The following is a 15,919-nucleotide window of genomic DNA, read 5'->3' on the forward strand; positions in this document are numbered from 1 at the left end:
CTCTTGGCTCCAGATGTTAAGGACAGAGTTCCCAAGGATATAGCATCTCTTGCCCCTCCCACAATCCTCCCCTCTCCCTTCTCCCCCAGCCTGGTGGGAGTATAGTGCTCAGACCCTCTACACATTCTGGTAGTCTCTGCCTGTTTCAGGAAAAATCATTTTCTCAAACCTCATACCACTCCAAAAACAGCCAAATTGTAGCAGTTTATTTGTCAGCTTACAAATGAATGCTCAGCAGAGCGAGCAACACACTAATGTGCATACACACATGCACACACACCTATAAATCAACAGAACCCACAGTTGCATCTACCAAACCCATATTTTGCGCAAATTGAAATGCCCAGTTGCACAGCTAACCGCTCCATACACACACATTTGGACACTCTCTTTTCCCACAGATAGACACCACGCCGCTGTCACACATACAGAGCAAACAAACATCCAGACGTTGACTTCACAATTTGCTCTCCGTTTCCCAGCCACACCCTGATGGGATCAAATTTTCTTGGAGTTCATCAGTGCTTTGCATGAAGCTCTAATAGTGGAATCCAGGAATAAAGATCAAATGTGTTTTAGGTTTTTATGACCTTCCAAGCTCTTGTATGTAAAACAACACTATTTATGTAGAATATATTTTCCTAAACGGAAACTAAAAATATTCTACTGGTCACTTCTCCTGACCCCGTGATGACTGAAAGATGGTGACCTCGTTGCTCAGTGAAATTAAATGCACATTTGACTTCTTGCTTGCTCTTTGTATTTCTTCTGCTTACAATGCTATGTATTCATAGTATTTCCAGATAAAGGTCTAATGTAAAGACTTTGGTGGGGGGGGAATAAGAACTTCAGCAGTTGCCAAAAAAAACATCTTTTGTGATAACGGAACATGAAAGTGGCTTGTTGAGAATTCCTGAAAAGCAGCCTAATGTTCAATCAAATCGATTAATATGAATACATATTGACAAGCGTCGTGTGTGTTGGCCTTTCTCTGTGAAGGTTTCTCTGTTCGGGAGTGTGCGTACAGCAGACGAGGGATTTCTGCAGCACAGAGTGCTGTCCTGGGTGCAGCCAGTCTGTTCAACAGGATTAATTGGGTTTCTCCTCATAAGGAGGCATCTGGCACTAACACGAGGTCTGCACCTAAAGTAAGACCAGACACGAGCTGCTTGCCTTGGCGTTTGACTTGTGGGGTTGATAGTTTTAGTTCTGTATTTTTTTTTGTAAATTTATCTTGTCTAATCTTATCTGTGCTATGTCTAGCCTAACCAATGCAATGGTTAAACGCCCCAACAACAACAACAACAAAATACTGGGCCACCATTCAGAACGTGGTCACATATGGTTTGCATTAGTCCACAGACATGATATGATTCACACTGACCGAATTTGCATTGATCAGGGACTGGAAAAACTCCTACATTGTACGTCATATAGTGCAGTCTATGGCACACATTCGAATGATGCAGGGCAGTTAACTAGGCAATGTGTTCTCAACCACATAAATGCCAGTACAATGCTATTTCTCATGCATACTTTTTGTGCAGTTTAGTGGAGCACATTATGAGAGTAACATGCATTTTTCTTTTGTGCATGAAACTAGTACATTTATTTTCCTGGCTCACTTTGAATATGCAGACCAAATCCTCTGTTTTGTGCTCCAGCAGTTCAGTGGAACTATTGCCTTTTGCCACTTATTGTTTAGCCAATCAAGAGTTGCAAAGCTGTTTTTAATTAGTCTTAACACTGCAGCTCACAAAACTTTTAGATGGCATTGATTAAGTAGCTCTACCATTTCTGATTACAGTTCTGCCTACTGTGGATAGATAATGCACCTTTAATGAGATCAAGAGTGTCTCATTTGAGAGCACAGCAAATAAAATAATTATATTAATAAAAATAATGAATAAATTCAATTCATAACCCACATATGCTTGGCAAAGAAAGTAATTGTTTTAATGACAGTGATGGTAATCTAAGCTGGGGAAACGAGGTAAATTTTTTAATGCTTTAGTAGTTGCATCATCATCAGAAAATTTAGTATAGTTCCCAAAGCACTTTAACTCAGTGTTATTGAGTGCAAGTTTTAATTATGACTAACTGATTGCGCCTACTGTTATCAAAGTCAGGTGGAGTTATCAGACTCCCAAACTACAGGCCTGGGGATCCCGAACAATAGTTGCAGTTGTGCAGGATCGTTAACCAAGCATATTTGTTTTGTAATTTCTGACCTCTCTATCAGTTTACACTTAATGGTATGTCTTAATACTATTAAGCAGTTCAGGCCTGCAGATCCAATTCATTAGCATATTGTTGTAATTGCAGTCATTATGATGACATTTCCACACTGCAGTGGTTGGAGAAATATAACGGGGCTTTTGAGATGTTCCACACTACACCCTTCACATGCTTCTCTGGAGTGTTTTTTAATGCCTTTCCTGTCTGCTTTTCCTACCTCTTAGAGCCAGATTATTCCTTTCAGACTGGTATGGATTTCCCAATCATATCATTTTGCCACAAACCACAGTCTTTTCTGCTTTGTGTTGTAGTCTTCATTTTGGCATCTTGGCAACCAATCCGCCACAAGCATTGCACAAAAGAACAATTAGGTAAGCATGTTGTAATCCTACAGGAGTGCCTGTAATTTAATGTGTGTAGCAATCAGCTCTTGGGATGGTTGTTGGGCATACAGGCTTGGCTCTAGGCAGTGTTTACTCCTTCAGCTGTGGTGGAATGGAGTTCTTCCATGTAGTTTTCAATATGCAAATGTGGCTTTGCCTCCCAGAATCCAAAACCCTTATCTTCCGTAGTAACCTCGAAGCTGCGAGTCTTCTGCGTTTTGTCACTTTGTCACTTTGTCACTTTGATCATGGACTTTGTCAAATTTGTCCTAGTACTGTGAGTCACTTTACTAAGCCTGAATTCCCTGACTATCTGCTATACTGATTCTGTCATGTTCCATTGAAGCATAAATGTTCATAACTAAACACTTATTTCCATATTTAAATTCCGCCTCAGTGCTGCAGGCTACAACATGGTTTCTTTAACCGTTCCAAAGGGATTTCAGTTCTGAAAACAACTGCCATTTTAGATTCAGCTCCTAATGTCAACAAATCCCAGGTGCCTGAATCTGCATTTGAGAGCAAAACCCATAACCAACACCAAACAAAGTTTAAAAAAAGGTTTACCTATTAAGAGTTGTTGTTTTTCCCACCATTATGAAGAACCCATTTTCTGTTCAAATTAAGAAATAAATCCTTATCACTAATGTGGCAGGTGTGAGTTTCTTGTGTTCCTGTGAGTGGTGTGAGGCCTGTGCTCTGTGTGCAGGAGAGTTTCTGGGGTTTCTGTTGTCTTCTGAGGGAGAAGTGGGCAGTTAGCCCCCAGCTGCTGGCTGGGGTAATTTGAGTCTAATTAAAGTGTTGACAGGAAATATTTGTGAGCTACAGTGAGGGCCACGGAGGGAGATAATAGGAGGAATTCCAGGGAGCCGCTGTTCTCATCCAGGGTTACTTTGTCACTAGAACTTGCTAATAACATTCATAGGAAATTGCCCGCTTTAGGTTTCCTCCCCCCCTTGAACTTTTTTCTCCAGCAAGTCATCATGGTACAGAGCCAGACCTGGGATTTGGCTTTATTGTATTAATTTTAACTTTTTTATCCTGGGCCAAATCGCAAAACTAGACTTAAACAGATGCTTATCCGATCATAACATTCGAGGTGCATGCTAAACAGATTCCATTGCCTTTATATAGCAGTGAATGCTACAGTGAATTTAATGCCCTACAGCTGGAAATTGATCTTGAAATGTTTTTCGCAGAGTTTTAAAGGTGTGGGTCTGTTTATGGTACTTCAATAATGGTGTCTGTTACATTGTCACACTCGAGTGAAATAAAATGACTATTGGGTGCCTGATTGACGCAATCCCAACATGTGACTTTTTTTTGGTAGAAAGGGAAAGTGACAAATGAGAACAGAGCACTTTTGACCCCGGCCATCATAACAACAGGATGTATGGTTTAGCGGCATGTTAACAAATGTGATCTGACTGTGGGGACTTGTGTTGCCTGTTGGGGGCGGAGCAAAAAAGCAATTCCAATCTTTCACAAAATTAAACTAGATTAAATATTCGGATAAATAACAACAGAATTCATCATGACTGTTATAATGAAGCCCTGTGAGGTCATTCATCCATTACACTTTGCAATCTGTACTAACCTGCTGAGATATGTGCTAATAATTATTTTCATAACAAAAATGGGTGTTTCTTGTCCGTACCGAAGTTCAGGTTCAACTACATTGCCATGTAGTGTGGTTCGTTTTCCTTAAAATGAAAGGTTTTAAGCTGTTAAACTCATAAACAATCCTTATTGACAAAGGATTTAATTGGCAGGAGGAATCTAAATATAGAGAGTGCTGTGAATTACAGCCCACATCCCATATCCTGTGTGTGGTTTTCATTAATAAATGGGCAGAGAACTAATTAAGGTTTCAGCTGGTATGCATTTGGTCCTACCTAGTCTTCACCACCAAACAAAAGTTTGACATTTCTAAAATTCAGTTGAACAACAGTGTCAAAGGAGTATAATTAATTTGTGGAAATATCCATAAACTATTTCATTTGGGCCTGTGGGGGCTGTCTTTTAGTCCCAATTCTCAGTCCATGCAGAGAAAGTGGGATAGATCCTACACTGCATCACAGTTACTCCAGTCCTACTGCCCACTTATTTCACAATAATTCTCCTAAAAAAAAAAAAAAAGTGTTCTACACTGAAATCAGGATGAAAATGGTCAAAGTTAAAACTTCAAAACCCCCAACCTTGCTGGATTTACTGCATTAACTGTGGGGGCCTCGGAGCCGTTTTTTGCCCATTTTAACCACAAATGTCCAAATCCGTTCCTCAAAGGGGTAAGCATTCCAGCTGGGCACTTAATTAATTTAGTGAACTGGTGCAAATTAGTGTCCTTCCCTGCAGCTGATCACTTTCAAGAGGAGTCTCTGTAAAAGCTGCAGGATCCCCAACCTTGAGGGAAGAATTTGGACACCACTGCCAGTACCCATTAACTTGTGCTTCCTTTCTCCCTTTACTTTAGTCACTGATTCTCCACCCTTTCATTTCTTATGGCCATTCTTCCACTATGGTGTGGAACCCTCCTCTCCTTCTTACCTCTTGCATCGACCCAAGCTTGCTCTGACTGTGCTCTACCTGCTTTTTGTGGCCCATTAACTTGTTGCCTGTGCTATAGCTGCTGTGTAGATGGAGCTCTCATCTGGCCATGCTATATTTTGTGACCTGGATGAGTCAATTGTTGATGTTGCTCAGATTCTCTAATGAAATCTATGTCTATTTCTGGAAACTGTTCCCCCCACCCCACCCCACCCCCAGCTTTCAGTCTTGGCCACAGAGTCATGACCCAGTGTATTTAATCACTTGGAGAATGGCTAATTGGACTGCTGTTTGTATTGCAGTCCATTCCCTTCAGGCCTGCTGCTATGCTGAAGGCGGTGACGTCAGAGATTAGCCTCCTGCCTCTTTATTTAATTAATTTAATGCAGTTTTTACATTCGTAGTACATTCATTCTTTGTACATCCTGTACTCTGCAGAAAAGGCTCAGAGACTTGGTATGTAAAGAGTAGGAGGGTGGGAAGGGGGGTGGGCTGGGCAACAGAACTAATGTGCGGATTGTAACCGCAAGGACGACGACTTGGAATGCTTTCATATACGAAGACACTTTTAACTGACAGACAAAAAAACTATTTACTGTAAAATTTAAATGTATCACTTTTATTAGGGTGTTCATAACCATCATGTTTCACCATCCCCAGAAAGACTGCATGGTCTTTACAGATTACAATCAATGAAGGCTTTTCACGCTTGCATAAATCTAAAGGTTTGGGAGCGGTTGGCTCCTCTTTGGTTGCCTTTTAATAAAGCCTTGTCACTGTCTAGTCCTGATGTCAACAGGGAGGGCATTCTGTAAAGTGGAACCATGTGAATAAAAGCGCTATTCCTCTAAATGAACACTCCTCCTGGTCTGAGGTAAGAATTGGAAATGGAATTTAGATTTTAATTCAGATGGAGGTGGTCGTGTTTGGGGGGGCAGTAGGCTGATCCCTACTTGTACCTATTTGCCATCAGATCAATTTGTAGTGTGAGAAGGATAGGAATAAATTCAGCTCCCTTCTGCGTACAGACAGCCAATGTATTAGCAGTGTCGTTAAAAGAGGGACTATTCTGCTTCATCCTGGGAGTGCTTTGATCTCGGCCTCTGAGCATTCACAGAGCAGGATTCTGTAAAACTGACACTTACAGTTCAGGAATGCAGTGAAAACATTCAGGGGAGGTTTATTGTAATGATCTTGGCTCTGGCACAGTCTGCTACTGTCCAGTGTTAATTTAGTCTTATTGTGCATCTGTTTAGTAGAAACTCAAATATGCCAATTTTACGCAATTGTAAAGGCTTCTTTTTGAATTCGGTGTTTTAAGCTTATCACGGGGAAGAATATGTTTAATGTGGTTTTTGCATGGGTCTGTTTGTTTCTCATTTGAAACACTAATTAAGTGATCTGGCAAAGATTGGTTTGCTAGTGGCTCAAAGCTGGGAAATGGGAGGATTTGTAGTAATTGTATGAGAACCTAAGGGCTGCAGCTTTGCGCCTTTCCAAACCCCCATTGAATGGATCCTTGGCCCTTGCCCATTCGGTCTAATTCAGCATTAATGAAGCAGCTCACTACCACACAATAGTGTAACTTGCAAGTTAATCAATCAATCTTTATTTGTTGCCACAGTGCTTTACTCATTGAAATAAATGCCAGCTATTCTTTTGCTGAAGGAAGGAATTACCTGAAAGGCAAAAAGAAAAGACTCCTTTAAAGCCTTGACAATCCTTTAATTTCTGTCCCAAGCTGAAATAATTCACCCATTTTATATCCTAGCATTGACGTGTTGTATAGGAAGTGGAACTGATTTGGGGAAAACTGAAACATTTTTCCAGTGTTTATTTTTGAATGTTGGAAGGCTCTTGTGTCTTGCAGGGTGCAGAGTGAACCGGGGCGTGCCTCCCACAGATCCATTTTTAATAACTGAGGATTTGGAGTGTGGTTGTGTGCCTTTCAACTTAATCCCAAAAGTAATGCTTTAATTGGGGTGGGGTGAGGGGGGGACTAAGCAGAAGACCAAAACAACAGACTGTCTGTGTGAAGTGTGGCCTGGCGACTTAAAAAGGAACCTGACAACATTTTCCTTGCCTGTCCTCACAGTGGCACTTGAGCAATCCTTTTCCCTCACCAAGGGGACTAGGTACTGTTTTAGCTTTGCTACCAGATTAAACTCATGCTAGAAGTCAAAACACAAATTATGAAAGTAGAGGGGTCTATTTTAACTCTTGAAGGGCTGGACCTGAGGGCATTCAGTATCAACAGGGTCATAAATCTCAAATGTAATGTAGGCTTGGACCTACACAGTAATCACAAATTACAAACGTCAAGCTTTTTAATAGCACAAAGAAGGCAATGACACACAAAAACAAGCTAACCACGACAGGGCACAAGTTTGTAATTTGCCATTAGAGGGATGGTTCTGTGTAGGCCATTTTCAATGGAAATGGCAATGATTTTAATAAGAGTAGCAACCAGATGTTTACACCACATTGTTGGGACTTTGGACTGAACTGTACAGCCTTGTTTGAAATTGTTTTCCTGGCTTCATGAGGTTTGGTGAAGGGTTTCATTTACTGAAGCTTTGAATTAGCTGCAAACACCTTTTCTAGCTAATCACTCACACATGCCATCAGCAGAAACCCTATACAATAACATTGAGTCTCAGTTGCTATCTTTACTGCCCTAAATGGGGAATTGGATCAGATTGTTTTCCTTTTAGTGTTTGCAGTGGTAAATAGCAGATACTATATTGGTGTTCAGCTGGCAGGCCTCTGACTTGAAAAAGAGGTGCCTCCACATTCATACAAGAGCTCCTAAAACCATAAATCAAGTTTTAAAATGCTCTGTTCTTCTGACTGAATCAAAACCTGATGTTGTGGCAAGAACAACCACACCTATGGCTTTGTTTTTTGTTTTTACCCACACAAATGAACACCTCTTCCCTGTTTAAGTATTCCTTGTCTGCCCTCGGAGCTGCAGTAATGCAGTATGTGGTACTGTAGTGCAGCCAGGAGCAATGCTACAACAATGACCATGTTATGTACTCTGGGTTTGGGTTTTTGCGGATGTTTTAAAATTCGCTGTTGGTCACCGAAGGGGATTTTTTTTTTTTTTTTTTTTTTTTGCTTAAGAGCACGGAGGGACTTACTAGTAGAAGAGGACTGGAAATATTAACAAAGAGGGGGAGTTGTGGGAATAGTTTCGACCTTTGAATAAACAAGACAGAGTTCTTCAGACATGGAAATATCTGCCTTGTAATGTAATAGCAGAGTGTATTTTCAGAGCATCTCTGTTTTAAAGGTCAGCTGTCTCACCTCCACACCAATAGAGTATGATTTCATTTAGCTCTTCTTCAAGCTGTCTTTGAGCTTGGATGGCCGATGCCCAAGTCCATATTTTGAAACGGATGCATTCTGACAGTTGTACCTTTGAGAGCTTTAAAACAGAAGATTGACTTTAAATCAGAACATGCACAAAAGAGGGGTGCATATTTTGCACAACATAAAAAAAAAAAAAAGATTTATAATCTGGTCAGTGATTGTCATGCTCACACAACCAATTGTAAATAAATAAATGGTAATCCACAAGCCATGCACCTTCATCCAGGCTGGTGTCTGTTCAAAATAATGGAAGAACATTTTGATGTCTGTCTCTCACGAACAAATGTATACATTTACCAAACCTTGTTATATAATACTGAGCGAAACAGAAGGGAGATGAAAGAACTAGACACAAATTGGTGTGAAAGTTAACTCCTTAATTGGTGTCCTTAAAACAAATAAGCAACTGCTCCCAGATGTTTGTTGAATGGTGCCAATTGACACCAAGACTGCACAGTTCCCCTTCATTCCCCTCTTTCTTCTTGAGGACTCAAATTATTCTCCTTCGGATTCCAGCTTTCCTCACGTTTCCATTCCATCTGGAAACGACGCAGCACCAAACAGGAAGTAGAATCCTGCTTCTAGAAGACCTGAACTTCACAAACCACAGACTTGAATAAAAAAAAGTTTTCCCTCTTCAGATTTCAATTAAAGAGACATTTTCTAAATTCAGCATACACAGGCAACCAAGCTCATTTTATAGAATCCTGCGGCTGTTACCAGTCAGCCGTAAGAATGTATGTGGTTCTAGTGAATAGTCTAAGGGGAAAAAATGTCATTTAGATAATTTTTCTGAGCTGTAACTCTTATGTAACATTAATTCCTAACATGAAGAAAAGCATATCGAGCTTGCGAGTGAAGATAAGTGGTTCTTCTAACTGAGGCAGTTTAAAATGTATATATTTTTAGAATGCATATTACAGCTAATTTCGCTTGTGAACATTCTTCTTCTTGATGAACCTCGCCTATTATTTCAGTCGAAGCCACGGTTTTATAACATGGATTGTAGAAAATCACGGGTCTAAAAAAAAACTCACCAACTAAATGAATGAATCTGCTCTGGCGAAAGTCTTTGCAGAGGGCGAGGATGTGAAAGTGAATGTTGGTCTTATCCAGACGGTTTACAGGCTGCATCGCCATGTGTCTCCTTACCAATACTAGGATGCAGAACAGATGGTGTATGCACAGTTGTGAATTAAAGCTTCTCGCAGCCTTTGTGGTGGAAAAATAAATCCAAAGTAGTTTTACACAAAATGTTACTGTATCAAATAAATACAATTTAAAATAAACGACTTGTCTTTTGATTGCATGTGAGTAATGGGATGCTGGGAAAAGGGAGTTTTTGTTCTAGAATTTGAAACACAAGTCAAACTTCTCTATTTCAACCATTCTCATTAGAAAATGTTGGCCCATCCCTTTGTGGTGCACAAGATGCCCTACAATATGTGTGCAATTGTGTATGTTTGAATAGATGCCCTGGCTCCTAGGGATGGGTGATTAGGTTCAGCATATTCATAAGGTAAAGTCATCAAGAAAGAGGAACTGCTATTGTATTTCCTGCCGATAGCCTTCTGGCAAACCATGCACCGGCACAGCTGCTGCAGCCTGGCATGGGTTGTAGTGAGCGCGGTGACTGTTTGCACTTTCCCCACTCTCTGTTCCCTGCCTGTAAAAGTGAACCTGCTGTAAATAATTTATCCGGCACTGTGTGGGAGGCTTTCAAAAGCACAGATGGAAAGTTTGAGCACCTTTATTTTAGAGTTTTTTTTTTTTTGGTTTGTGTGTGTATTTTATAGTAAAATCCTTTCATGGTAGAGAAATGCTTGGTGTATTTTGCTTTCTAGATTAGCTCTGTGTCAGGACTCTGTGCTCATTTTCAAATTTGCAATTTTTTTAAATTGATGTACATATTTATTTTTGTCCTAGCCCCCCACCCCATCTGATCTGTCTATGAACTGAAGAATGATGTTCTACCACAGTTCAAATCTGTCCACTATTGTTTTGAATAGTAGGGAGCTGCTGTGTCTGCTCTGGCCAGGCCATATGCAATATGCCAGTTCCTGTCCAACAGTGATGTGTCAAGGGACTGATCTCTCTTCTGCTCTCTGTTCCAGGGGAGTCTGGCCTAGGAAAGTCCACCCTCATCAACTCACTCTTCCTCACAGAGCTTTATTCCAAGGACTACCCTGGCCCTTCCCAGCGCATCAAAAAGACTGTGCAGGTAAGAGGCCCTATTTGTCATTCATGTATCTCTTTTAATGAGATGCGCTGGGTTGATGTGCTGTCTGGTTTGGTGCACTGTTAAAAAAAAAAAAAAGCCCAGAGCTTAATGCTGCAAACTGGGCCATTCCAGCTTAATATTAAACAGAACTGTTATTTTTGCAATAGTACCACACCTCCAGGGTGCTATGACAAATGTCCTTGATTTATTTATGCATTTGTTTTTTTGTTTATTCATTCCTTGCAACCAACCATAAAAGATCCAAAAACACAAAGTGGCACAAGCCTCAGAGCGGCTTCCTCCTGGCAAATTTCTCAGCCTTATTTATGGATTGTTATCATGGGGCCCTGGGGCTTTATGTAATAGGCAGAAGAATGTATTGTAAGTAAGTTGTTCAGAAACCTTGCCATTCTCAAGGTAAATGAAATCCTCTTTAATATGATAAACCCTTACGGGTATTTTGAAGGCCAGGGAGATGGGAGGCGCCTATCCCTGTTGAGTCTTGAAGCATTGAATGCAGGACTGAAGTGACACTGTATGGGACAATACCAGATAAGGCATGAAAAGTAAGGGAAACTTACTTTTTAGAAAAAGGGACCCTTGTTAACTTTTGCTAAATCTAATTAAAACAAAGCTGCAGAAAAGAGTCAATTTGTCGTGAGGAAATGACCGAGAGCCCAACACAGAGCAGAGCCCCAGACATTCTTGTGGAAGCAGGTCAACACTGGGGTCAGGAATGTTCCCACGAAACTCAACACCCCAGAGAGATTTTCCCATGAAATTACAACATTTCAGATGATGGGAGGGGGATAACAGTTCTATTTTTATTTATTTTTTCATTTTAACAGGGGCCAGAAGGGGTAGGATACACACGCACGCACACACGCACGCACACACACCCCTCCCCTCCCCTCCCCTCCCATCATCAGCTTGAACGTTTCTCGTGCATTAGCAGAGCAGACCCTAAGATTTTGCTGGCACTTCCAGCTGCTTTTGTTCCTTATCCGCCTTCGGGTAAACACGGTGACCATTTTGTGATGACACCATCTCTGTGAATGTGACCAAGCGTTTATTTTTTGTGTCCTTTTTCCTGCTTGAACTGTATTTTTCCTCACTCCTGTGGATTTGCTTTTCACAGCTACTTATAAATGAGTGAAGAGATGTGTGAAAGAAGCTACTTTTGGCCTTAACCAATCTGAGACTTGACTTTTGGTACAACATTTATTTATTTTCACATATTAGTGTACAACAGTTTCTCTCATTCTACAGGAAATGCTTTGTCCCAATTTGAAGAGAAATTCACAGCAGGCCAAGTGAACAATTATTTAAATAAGTGTATAAGGGATGCATTTTGTTGGCCTTATAAGCTTGATTCATGCCTGCTGTTTTAGGAAGTAAAAGCAGAAACTGTTCTTTGCTCAGGTTTATAATTCAAGCTTTGCTTCTCCAGTTGTGTAATGCCACAGCTGCAGATATCTGTGAAGTTGTGTGTGCACTCATGTCTTTAGTAGCTTGAATTTCAGCTGAACCAATCACGGTCAATCCACTTTGACATGCCAGATTATGATTAAAGATGATGTCATCAAGAACAATTTGCAGGTCCCAAGTATCTTCATAACTTCTCTTACTGTAAGGCCAAGTTTAAGTCCAGAATGCTTATACTCCCTTGTTTAGATGAGAGAAAAACAGATCACTTTTTATTCTTTTAAGTCAGTGGGCCAAGGAAACTTGCCTAAAACCCCTCTATGTCTAGCTTTTAAGGATTGTATATTAAGCAATGCAAATAAGCAGAAGGTTAATAAGCATTGAAAAAAATATTTCTAGGCTGTATTCCTACATGGTCCCATTGTAATTTTTAAAGTTAAAGGACTTTTCTAGTTGTACAAGTTATCCTGCAAACACTCTTAATGAAGTACCTTAGGGTTAATCTGTGCGTAGGTCTCGGTTTAGAAATGGAAAAATCACCAACTGTTCCATAATGCATTGCGAGTAATTATCTAGACGTTTTAAGAGCCAGGGGTATAAGAATTATGACAAGACTGCTAATAACCCAGGTAGAGGTGAGACGTGGGCAGTTTGGCACATACAAAACCCATCAGGTGATAGAATTAGAATTTCATGTGAAGCAGTTGTCTGAGATTAGATCTTAGTTTGATTTACATTATGTGGTTTCCTGATAGTTTTCCAGTAGTCTAGGTCATATATTAGACCCCCTACCCCCATTGCACAGAGGTTTCTCATCAGTCAGATTTTCTAATCTGCATGTTAAACAAGGACCTAGACATTCTTTGAGGAATCCCTTCAATTAAGCAAAAATTACACCTTTTCTTCAGTGGTTTTCTCAGAACATTCCCTGTCATGCTTGACCTACTGTCCTTTGGTTTGGTTTTGTATTGATCTCATAATCGTAATTATGGCCCTTGAAGAGCTTTGTAGGCCTGTTTCATCATCAGTGAATATATAGCCATCAATGGATGACTCAGTATTTAGGCATGGCAATCTGTCAGCAGCTGGATCTAATAACACTAAACTGCAGGCTGCAGTAGGGTGTATTTTTAGTCTTTTGAGATGTGATTTCCAAACATTTCCCCTTGATTCTAAGCATAGGATGCAGTTGGTTAGACGGAGAGCAGTTAGTAAGTCTTTCAAGTGCAGGTAGCGATTCAGTGAGAAGATTCACCCTGTGTAGCCTGTAGCTGAATGGTACTCCACTAAGAAGGAGCAACACAACCCACTCTTATGGTTCCTTAGGAGGTCAGTGGCATTTGATAGGGTGGTAATATTACAACCAAATGGCAAGCACAAAACAGGAACACAAGCATATCTATGCTCTCGCAGGCAGTGTGCATGGTAAAAAGCCTAATGCTAAAGGTTAAAGGCTAAACAGATTTCAGAGATCTTCCAATACCACCTTACTAATGGTTCATTTATAGTAACAGTTGCTAAAGCTGCCAGAAACCGAAGGGGGCGCTCAGTACTAAATCCCTGCTGGAATCTGGAATTTGCTCCACTGTGACCACGGGGTTATGGGAACTGCACTGCAGGATTGTCAACACTAGCATCTGGGCCAATGGTAAATAAATAAATTAAATGAAGAAAATTACACATGAATGTTTCTTCCAAGTAATTTGAGCTGGAAGCACCATTTTAGCCTTTGGATTCTGATGTCCGTGAGCTCCAAGGTCATTCTTTTATGTTGCAGAGAAAGGGCTTCTCTTAACCTTTGCATAGCAAGGAAACTATGGGGAGGCTAAACCCTTTGCAAACAGTAGTTAGTATAAACAGTGCTCCATAGTGAAGATACATGCAGAAGTGTGATTTTGTACAGTATTTTTGATTTGACTTTTTTGGTGGTTTATTAAACTGAATTAACTAGCATTTAATTATCACTAATTCCCACACTGCCTGATTTAGCTTCATTGTGTCATCTTATCTTTTAATATTGTCCTCAAAATAAACAACTTTCTCTATGTAAACAATTTAACCTCAGCTGATTTAAATTTACCAGGATAATAAACGGTAAAAATATCAAGCCCTGAGTACATTTAAGATGTAAAGAGGACATTATTATTTTTTCATTCCTATTCATATATTTGGCAGTTATAATGATTTGATCTACAGATAGAAGTAAACCAAAACAGAGGTTCAGTGTGCAGTTGTTTTTTAAATGTATTTCTTTGTGCCAGAATTCCACTTGAAGAAACTGTGGGCAAAGTGCCCGACTTTGGGATTTACTATGCAGTGGGCAGTTTTTCCACTGTAGAAAATTAAAGATCCTTGAGTTGAATAGGGATTTTTTGTGTGTTTTTGTTTGTACTAAACATTTGTTCGTAAGTGTACAATATGTTTAAAGAAAACACTCTATAGTGCGAGTGCCATGTTATTTGAAGAACATGTGTGACCGCAGCTTATTTATTTCGGAGGTGGATAGGCCTCTGCTGTGAAGGGCTTTCTTCTGTCTCCACAGCTTGGTCCGGCACATGTTCGCAGTGGATACAGTGGGCTACTTGCGTATAAAAAGCTGCTTAAAAATATTTTACTTCTGAACTTTTATTTTTTTTTATTGAAGAAACTTATCAGAATGACAAAATGGACTTTCAAAGCTTAAACTTTTAATTTCTCTAAAAATAACTTACTTCATAGTTGCATTAAATAATTTTAAATCAATAACTATTTGGTCATAGCCACTGATCCAATGCTAAGAGGATGATGTGAAAATTTTGTTTAACAGGTCATGTAATTTTTTTTATCAATGTCACTTTTATATATTTGTTGTCTAAATTCATGCCTGTAGTGAAGCAGTTAAATTGAAGACTTCAACAAAAGATTTGCAGTGCTGGTTCAAACACGGTCAGTTGGAAATATTCCATGTTTTACTGTCCAGTTAGGAAGAATAATATGATACGATACCCCAAAGCAAGGACACTAGTACTCCACGTTAACTCTGCACACTGATAGATTAGATCCAGTTTCATGTTTTTTCCCTTCCAGAGAAATGGGCCTTTAGCATGATCAAGTTAAAAGCTAGGCAGAAAATCTGCCCTAAAATAGGTCAAATAACTGACATTTAATTATTATCAGGCTTTTGTAACCTTTAAGCAATTGAATGATGTTTAATATTTAGGGAAGCTTATCGCTTGCAGTGTTGCATTTTTATCTGGGTCTGACTACCTCCAGATAATGCTTTTAAGGTTTACTGCTATTCATGCCTGATGCTGTTATTTATTAACCTTGCAGTCCATGCCTAAATCAGGTCATCCACCTGAAATTAAATTTTAATAGTTGTCATTAAATCCTAGTAATTTAAATATATATATCCTATAAATATCCTGTTCTAAAAATGTGACGCTAAAAAGAGAAGTACACTTCTTAGTTTCAATTCAAGGGTTCACACACCGTTGTATAAGTATGCAAAAGTCTAATCTTTTCTAAGCAAGGTAAGAATATTTTAAACCAATGGGATCAAAACAATAGTCATGAGAGGTTGTTTTTGGAGGACAAATAAGCAAGTTTAGGAAAAGCTATGTGAATGCACCCATTGGATTGCAGTCCGTAAAGGGTTAACCACACTACAGTCAGTTATCTCTTACAATAGAATAAATAGAAAACTAAAAAGAAGGACCTATTCAGAAAGGCGTCGACGGGTTATTTTGCT

At 39.7% G+C, this 15,919-nt stretch overlaps 1 protein-coding gene across 2 annotated transcripts in view; it reads left to right on the plus strand.

Moving 5' to 3' along the window:
- The window catches only part of LOC136759059 (septin-7), a 57,563-nt gene that overhangs the window by 15,122 nt on the left and 26,522 nt on the right, over nucleotides 1-15,919 (plus strand). For both annotated transcript variants that reach the window (XM_066713870.1, XM_066713869.1), the window contains exon 3: nucleotides 10,658-10,764. In XM_066713870.1, the coding sequence (XP_066569967.1) occupies nucleotides 10,658-10,764 (107 nt within the window). The remainder of the gene's footprint in view (nucleotides 1-10,657; nucleotides 10,765-15,919) is intronic.

This window comes from Amia ocellicauda, chromosome 9 (genome assembly GCF_036373705.1).
Source record: "Amia ocellicauda isolate fAmiCal2 chromosome 9, fAmiCal2.hap1, whole genome shotgun sequence".
Taxonomy (NCBI): Eukaryota; Metazoa; Chordata; class Actinopteri; order Amiiformes; family Amiidae; genus Amia; species Amia ocellicauda.